We start from the raw sequence: 9,203 nt of genomic DNA on the forward strand, positions 1-9,203 counted from the left end.
CGTAACGTCAATCAAATCAAGATCATCATCATAATATATATCTAAATCAATACGAGAAACACTAATTAAAAATAAATAAAATAAATCAAGAACAGTTAAAAAAGTAAAAAAAAAAAATGTCAGATGCAGAGTAAAAAAGGTGTCCGACATTAATTTTCGTTCTTCCTTTTCACCCCTTCTGTTTCTATACAGAATTTTCCTCTCACAGATAGATACCCACCCGTGTGCTCCAATTAATGCACCCCCCCCACCCCCCACCCACCCACCCCACCCTACCCCCTCTTCTTCTTCTTCATATATAGAAAATAGATTGTAAACAAAGTTTGTACTGATTGTGCATTATTATCAGTATTCAGTAGCCATGTTTCTCTACCCTCTCCTCATATCACTCTCGCTCCCATTCCTAATCTACCTCCTCCTACGCGCCACCTCCACACGGCGGCGCCGCCTCCCTCCGGGGAACCCCGGCCTCCCCTTCATCGGAGAAACACTCCAGCTGATCTCCGCCTACAAGACGGAGAACCCGGAGCCATTCATCGACGACAGGGTGTCCAAATACGGCGCCGTTTTCACCACACACGTGTTCGGCGAGCCGACCGTGTTCTCCGCCGACCCGGAAACGAACCGGTTCATCCTGCAGAACGAGGGCCGACTTTTCGAGTCGAGTTACCCCGGTTCGATTTCGAATTTACTCGGGCGGCACTCGCTCCTGCTCATGAGGGGGAACCTCCACAAGCGGATGCATTCACTCACCATGAGCTTCGCTAACTCGGCCATCATCAGGGACCACTTGCTGCTCGATATAGACCGGCTTGTCCGGCTCAACATGGACTCCTGGACCGGCCGGGTTCTTCTCATGGACGAGGCCAAAAAGGTAATTCCATATCAAAAAAAAACCGCGCAGGTTAGCAAGCAATTGAGTCTGTTTTCCCGAGTGCATGCGTGATGATTTCATGTTAGGAGCACAGAACCAAGACCATTAAACCGGATGACTTGGATTTCCACAGCTGTCTCTCTACACACACACACACATGCGGGTCTGTGTGTTTTTTTTTTGTTGCTTTAGAGAAGCATAATGATTAATGAATTGAACCCACACACATGTGCATGTAGTATGATCCATTGATTCTTCACTTTATTTATTGTTTTTTTTGTCATGATTGTATTAATTTACCCAGGAAGCTTCTATAGTATACCTTTTTTTCATGAAATAGTATTATTAATTATTATTTATGTATATATATGCAGATAACTTTTCAGTTAACAGTGAAGCAGTTGATGAGTTTAGATCCGTGTGAATGGACCGAGAATCTGATGAAGGAGTACATGCTAGTTATTGAAGGCTTTTTCTCCATCCCTTTGCCCTTTTTCTCTACCACTTACCGAAGGGCTATCCAAGTACACTCTTCTTTCTTCCCTTTTTACCTTTTTACCCTTCCTCTTTTTATGTTTTTACTATTTTAATTCGTTGTTAAAACTTAATTGAATTGAATTAGGCGCGGAGCAAGGTGGCGGAGGCGTTGAGTTTGGTTGTTGGGGAGAGGAGGAGAGAGAGTGAGAGAGGAGAGAGAAAGAAGGACATGCTGGCGGCGCTGCTTGACGAGGAGGGCGGCGGCGGAGGATTCTCCGACGAGGAGATTGTGGATTTTATGCTTGCTTTGCTGGTGGCGGGGTACGACACCACCTCCACAATTATGACTCTCGCTGTTAAATATCTCACCGAGACCCCTCTTGCTTTGGCTCAACTCAAGGTAATTTATTTTATTATTAATTATTTATTTATTTATAATACGATATATATTTTATATTTTCATTTTGAAATGGGCCCATAACACCCACCAGCATCCGGTATGGTGGCCATATTTCTTAAATGGATCATCTCCTTATCTAAAATCTCATCCAACCAATTTTTTCTTTAGCAAAAAAAAAATAATAATATTTTGTAATATTCTAATTGATCATAATTAATAAATTGGAGTAGAGCATGAAGTAAAATATTAATCTATCTATACTAATTTCAAGAAAAATAATACTAATCCTATATTTTTGCATTTTGTGACGTCATTAACTCTTTTTTTTTTTGTCCCTCACTGGACAAATTAAAGTTACCTACTTTGAAATTTAATGTAAGGTGTAATTTTTTATTTAGTTCCCATCTGAGATGATCCTACATTATTCCCACTTGTCATGTTAGCTTGTGGGACCATAATAATTAATTAATTATTATTTATTTTATTTAAGCATGGCATATGGTTGTAGGGTTAGGGACTGCCCCGACATTCCACACGCTAGTGAAATTGAACATGCCCATTTTCATATTTTTATTTAATTATTTATATATACTAAATTAAATTAGAAATTATGTAATATGCAAAAATAAATAAATAAAATATTAATTGATATAAATAGATAGAGTATTGAACGTCCACAGACTCCCACACGAATGGGACTGAGATGCTCTATTGACAGCCAAGTTTACTTACCTGTCAACCTCAATTAATTTATTAATTTATTTATTTTTTTGAAAATTTAATTATTTTATAAAATTCTTAGAAACACTCTGAAATTAGAGTAACGTCAATTTCATGAAAACGATAGCTGACCCCTAAAAGTCACGTTCACACGTGCACATGTTTTAAGCATTATTAATATTTAACCCATTAATAACTAAAATGCCCCATTTCTCATTCCGGATTTGTACATAGATTATTTGAAAGATATTGTCGAGAATTACCATAGTCGTATCTTTCTACTAATGCTAGATTATTTTTATTTATTTATTTTTATTTATTTAATTTTCCTTTAAAACTTTTGTATGTAGTTGAAACGTAAATTACTGACATACCCCTAAGTTAAGATTAAATTACTAAAAAAACATCATGTTTGACATACCACTTAACTTTGAATTGTTTTCCGAAAGAACTCATCATTCGGTAGATAACTTCGTTACTGTAAGAGCAACCGTGTAAGACAATACATAATTAAGAAATATTTATAATTACTCACACACGAGGGGTTTTTTCATAATTTAACCTTACTTTAAGGGGCTAACCGTAATTTACCCTAGTTTTGGTAGCATATTTTAAATACACAGGTGTGAGAAAAAAAGAGGATTAAAATATATATGGAGTCTAGATATGTGTGATGCCAGAAATATAAATAGTGGGATGGTCAAAAGTTTGCAGTAAAAAGTGCAGAGTATATAGTCAAAGCGAGCAGGATATTATTTAATTATTTTTAATCAGATAAATGAACAAACAACGTTAAATGGTCGTCAGCTCCGTCAAACCTAATGCACGCCTATCTCACAGACACTGTCAGAACTAACAGTCATAGACCTGATTTATAAATCTCTTGCTATATTTTTCAATTATTTTGTTTCTTAAACTAGATTAATAAATATTAATTCTGTTTTAATGAATGAAATTAATATTTTTAAATACGTGTTTAATACAGGAAGAGCATGTTGAAATCAGTGCAAGAAAATGTGAAAAGGAGCCTCTTCAGTGGGAAGATTACAAGTCCATGCCTTTCACTCAATGTGTAAGTTGTTACGAATTTATTCGTAAATACATGCACGAATTCTCGAGCGTACCTTACTTCACGAAATTTTGAATTATTTATTTTTCAAATGATTTTTTTAATTTTCAGGTCGTAAACGAAACTCTCCGAGTGGCTAACATAATCAGCGGCGTGTTTAGACGCGCGATGACGGATGTTAACATCAAAGGTAAAATTTAAAAAATTACGACATTCGATCTTTTTATTTTCGATTATTTGTGACGAAGAATTTTATTTTATATTTTTTTAAGGATATACAATTCCCAAGGGATGGAAGGTGTTTGCTTCTCTGCGGGCAGTGCACATGGACCATCACCACTTCAAAGATGCTCGAACTTTTAATCCATGGAGGTGGCAGGTGCCCTAATTTCCCATCTCAATATATTTTCTATTTGTTTTTTATAAATATAAAATGTGATTAAATACATTATAAGATTTATTTACTTCCTTTTTTATATTTATAAACTAACTCTGTTGTGCTTGATATGCAGAATAATTCAGGCAGCTCAGTAAATGTGTTCACCCCATTTGGTGGTGGGCCCCGGCGTTGCCCGGGTGCCGAGCTTGCTAGGGTTGAGCTTTCCGTTTTTCTTCACCGCTTAGTCACCGAATTCAGGTTTTTTTCTTTCACATTTCAATTAAGGAAAGTTCTCCGAAATTGATCGATTTTTAAGCCAGATTGATCGTTAAAAACACTCGATGAATCATTTTTTTTCTTATAATTTGATTTGTAGTTGGGAGGCAGCTGAACAAGATAAGGTGATTTTCTTCCCGACGACACGGACGCAGAAGCGGTACCCGGTTAACGTTCATAGGCTAAAACGACATGTAAAGATGTGAACCATTTATGCAAACAAAAAAAAGACAAAGAAAGAGGTTGTAGGAAGAGAATTTGTAGCCAATACTTGATAATTGTAGTAATTAATCCAATAAAACATGTTATTATGGTTTTTATTAATAATTAATATTTTTAATACAAGTGTAAATGATGTTTGTTAACTAATTTTTTTTTTATTCATATGTAGTATAAACTTTTATTCCTTGTTCCTATTTCGATTTACAATGTATGAATTTTTCCTATGATAATTGGATGTTTGGACCCATTTTCACTCAGAAAAAAGTCCACAATAAATTTCCTTACAAATTTCAGCCCAGTGTCTGTTAATTGCTTGGCCCAACTTATGTAATTCGAAATAAACTAATTTAAAGTGCTGCATCTTATCTTTAATTATAGGGTAGTGCCCCATATATTTGTTTTCATTTAATCATAGTATCATATCATCATCATAAAAATAAAGTAATTTAAATTAAGAAAAATGAATTGAAAAATTGTTGGGTAGATTACTTTACACATCATTTGGCTGCGGTGTTAGTTGTGATTTTGGAGCAGGCAAACCCACTTTCAAAATGTGGGGGGACAAATAAACATAAGAATATGTGTCTTACCTTATACATGTTTTCGCCATTATCATTATCATCTGTGGATATCTGATCTGTAAAACATGCATGCATTACTCATTTTTTTAGAAAATTAAATAAAATAAAAAATTTGGTTAGTGACCTGTCACCCTGCATTATTACTAAGATTCTCAGGTTTCTTTTCCAGGCAAGCACAGCCTTGCATTTATTTTTTTCGTTTGTTTACACGTCTATAGTATTGATGCTCTGTTTTACCAATTATTGAAAATTGGCACATATATAATTTATTTATTTTTTTTTTTCCTTTTTTTGATTTGTAGGTAGATGAATAACCAATTTTGGACATGTAGTAATTAGTATATAAGAATTTGGATGGTTTGATGAAATTTCTTCTTCTCTTGGAAATTAATTGCCGTTTTGGTGAATTCATCTGTCACTTTAGCATACCAATATTGAATTATTATTGATCTTTTCATATTGTTACTCTTAGTGGTAGTTTTTCATACAAATCTACGATTAAAAATCACCTAGTGTTAGTTGGTGCACAAAACATAGAGTTGAATAACTTCATGAATAAACGAACCCTGCTGTAGCATAGCATTATCCCACAATTTAATTTAAATGAGAACACCTGCAGCAGTTCTTGCAAATTCACATGTATACAAATCTCTCTCTCTCTAGATATATATGTATTTACAGATCACTATATATACAGACATAATACGTATAACGTAACACAAAAATGTTCGTATCGAATCCTAATCTACGTTTTCTTCCGTATAACTCTTTTAAGTTCATCGGCCCGGCCATCGTCAAGCTACAAATGGATCTCCTTTGGATTAACATCTGGAGAAAATAAACTTTGATTAAATACATTTAAAAATAAATTTTCATTTTATAATTAATAATGTAAATGATAATTAAAAGATTCTGCGTTGGAATTTACCTGAAACCTGATTGGTGGAGAACTGGATTCGGTCAAAAATATATAAAAATAATCAATTTTTTTTTATATTTTATTTTTTTCATTTTGTTCTTGCTTCTTGCAGAATTTTCTGGTATCTAGGGAAGCCATTTTTGCAAGCGGATACCTGTAGAATAGTCATAAGATTCAATTAGTCTTGTGTATTTTTTTATATATATTTTTTTAATTTATTTTGATTTAGTTGTGTTTTGAAAAGTAAGTGGGGAATGACGAAAAAGCCCCTATGACGAGGTGAGATTTGACTTACAGCTTCGATATCAATCTTGTAAACGAGAAGCTTTCTTCTCTCTCTACAACTTGTTCTGTAAGCCACCACCACGTGACCAACGGCCAATCCCAGCGACGATGCGAACAGCGCCGCCTCCATTGATCTCGCGTATCCGCCCTTCGAGTAGCCGCCGCCAGTCATCAACACGTACGAAGCTTTCAACGACACGAACACCAGCGACGCCGCCGAGCACACGGTGGCGATCCACAAGTACGGCCCCCTCGACAGCTTCGGCCCGTCGCACAGACTGTACACACCTGCCGATTCAAAAACCCTAATTATCAGTATTTTATATACACACACGCTTGGATTTATTATTGATGATAAAAAAAAAAAAAAGAGATTAATTTTTGGAAGGGATCGAGATCAATTACAGAATATTATGGCGGAGCGGATGATGGAGACGAGGGGGATATCGACGAGCGAGTAGCGGAAATCGTAATTGTTGAGGTGCGAGGTGATTGTCTGGAGATTGAGCGACGACGGCGATAGGGCGGCGGAGAGGAAGGCGGAGGGGAGGAGTGCGTCGGCGATTACTAGTAGAATTGGGGCTGAGAACAACAGCAGAGAGAAGAACATGGTGATTAGGAAAAACAGGGTTTTGATCCATCTGGGAAACACGATTACTACTACTCTCTTCAACGCTTTCTCGTCTTTCAATAATCCCATCTCTCTCTAAACCTTCTTCTCTCTCTCTCTCACTCTCTCTGTGTGTTTGTGTGTGTTTGAGAGGAAGAAGAAGAAAATAAAGGGTTTTGAAGGTGAGTGGAAGGAAGGGCGAAGAAACGTTGGAAATATTGACTGAAATTAAGCAAATAAATATAAATTGTGAATTTGGGGAAAATTGGAATTTTATACGCAGAAGGTAGTTGGTCAAATAGGGAGGATTCTTCTTTCTCTCTCTAGGATTTCTTTCCTTCTCTCTCTTCTTTTTATTTATTTATTTATTTTTTTTGTGAAAAGTGGACTATAACTGTAAATACCTAATAACTTTTCTGGGCCGGGGATGACTTATTTAAATGTAGGGCGGAAGGTATTGGGTTCAAAGAACAAGACATATAAATCGAATCTAATTAGGTAGATTAATCAAACAAAAATTAGTGTTTTTTTTTATTTGAGTTTATTATTAACGATGATGATTAGGGTGTTTGATTATGTTTACAGAGGTTCAATAATACAAGGATTGTGGTATTTTATTTTATTTTTATTCTTAAATATGATGGGCCGTACTAAAATATAATCTTGGAGTCGAATAATAATTCTTGGTTTTGTCTTTAACTCTTTTGTATACTAGAACTACTTGTGAATGTTGATTTATATTTATCATCTGGAATTTACGTTGCTGATAGGTTTTATCAATGTTTTCGGAATCGTACTGGCTATAAAAATCGGGCGACCATTTGGGTCATGGGTTTATAGGATCGAACCGGTTTGACCGAGTTTTTGATTTTTTTTAATATGTCATTATTTTATTAATTTTAATGTTCTAAAAATATTATTTCCTTTATATTTTTAATCTCCCAATTATTATTTTCACTTTTATCTACTTCACCTCACTTTTTACTATATTTTATTACTTATACTCTATATTTTTCCATTTTTTATTCTTCAAATCCGGAAATCGGCCAGCCCTATTCCATCACTCATGATCATATCCCACAATCCTTCGACCATTCATGACTTGATCCGGCTACCCACTACTACGTTTGTGAAGGTTCGCTCAAATTTAGCCACAAATAACCAACCAACGGTGATTCAAGACGTTTTGGCCGAAAACCGAGTTCCTTGACTGACACGTCGGTTCTCGAGTTTTATCCGGTTGAACCGGATTTTGGTCATTTGACCCCGATTTTCAATTTTTCCGGTGTTAGATGTTAGACCGGACCACTTTATTGGCGGGTCACGGTCGAACCGGTCCGACCGGCCGGTTCGATCCGGTTCTAACAACATTGAGTTTTGTTGAAGATTATTGGCGTAATATATATTCTCTCTGTCATATTATATGTCGTTTTGAGTGGTTGTGCGTAAATTAAGATACTGAATAAATAGCATTGATTAAATTAAATGGAACAAAATGGTAATTAGTAAGCCATGTGATGACATACTCCTACCATACAAAACAAAACCATATCATGTTAGTATTTGTTTATTTTAGGTAATCAAGAGCCGACGAGTATTTGCATGGTTAAGGAAATTAATTAATGATAATAATCTCTCAGGAAAATAAATATATAAATAATAATGATAATTGAGTCTGGTGCGTGGATTTAATTTAGACCGGTAATATTTTAACGGCTAATGAAGCGGGTCTGGTGGAACCGACCCGAGGCAGCCATGTGTTACCACATGCCCCATTTTGTCCTACCCAATTTTCCTCCTCAATTTTTAATGAGATTAATTAATTGTTAATTTGTAATTAATTGAATGTTTTAATTAGGGCCAGATTCCGTGGAGGTTAATTATCCGTTGATTGGATGCAGTATTTTTGTTTTCCAATTAATCAAATGCCTAACTATATTCTTCCCATTATACCCCTCTAAAGTATAAGCTTCAAAACATGGGCTGTTTTCTTATGGCAGGAATACAGAAGACTAGTTGATTATTTTTTACATGGCAAATTTCGAAAAAACAAATATTAATAGAAAATGTTTTTTTTTTTATGGTTATTTATCCACTCATTTAACTGGAATAAATAAATAAATATATATTAAAAAAATAAAAAGAACAATGCAGTATTTCAACTTGCTCGTTTTTTCAATTGTTAACTTATTAGTACTGGACCAACTTCTAGAAGTCGCCAACTATTTTTCTTGGTCAATTTTGGTTATCTTAGCTCACAAGGATTAAATGATTTTATTTTTTTAAATATTTATGTTTCATAGTTGGCATTAAATCTTAAAGTTACAAATTATTATTCAGGATTAATTATTTGATATTTCAAACTCGAGACATTTTATTTAAATTATTAAA

General features: G+C 34.9%; 2 protein-coding genes across 2 annotated transcripts; one reads left to right on the forward strand and one right to left on the reverse strand.

Moving 5' to 3' along the window:
• Positions 1-204: 204 nt before the first annotated feature.
• On the forward strand, positions 205-4,532 carry CPD (Cytochrome P450 superfamily protein). The gene is made up of 8 exons (XM_013003265.2): positions 205-874; positions 1,249-1,398; positions 1,497-1,751; positions 3,457-3,543; positions 3,652-3,730; positions 3,813-3,919; positions 4,053-4,177; positions 4,296-4,532. Exons 1-8 carry the CDS (start codon positions 362-364, stop codon positions 4,399-4,401), a joined length of 1,422 nt encoding a protein of 473 aa, XP_012858719.1. The 5' UTR covers positions 205-361; the 3' UTR covers positions 4,402-4,532.
• A 1,005-nt stretch (positions 4,533-5,537) lies between these two features.
• On the reverse strand, positions 5,538-7,379 carry LOC105978026 (uncharacterized). Its single transcript, XM_013003435.2, has 4 exons — positions 6,608-7,379; positions 6,213-6,490; positions 5,927-6,071; positions 5,538-5,826 (listed from the first exon to the last, which is right to left on the reverse strand). The coding sequence occupies exons 1-3, from the start codon at positions 6,900-6,902 to the stop codon at positions 6,006-6,008; spliced, it is 639 nt and encodes a 212-aa protein (XP_012858889.2). The 5' UTR covers positions 6,903-7,379; the 3' UTR covers positions 5,538-5,826; positions 5,927-6,005.
• Between the last annotated feature and the right edge of the window lie 1,824 nt (positions 7,380-9,203).

This window comes from Erythranthe guttata, chromosome 6, assembly GCF_056151865.1.
Source record: "Erythranthe guttata isolate IM_541 chromosome 6, IM_541, whole genome shotgun sequence".
NCBI lineage: Eukaryota > Viridiplantae > Streptophyta > Magnoliopsida > Lamiales > Phrymaceae > Erythranthe > Erythranthe guttata.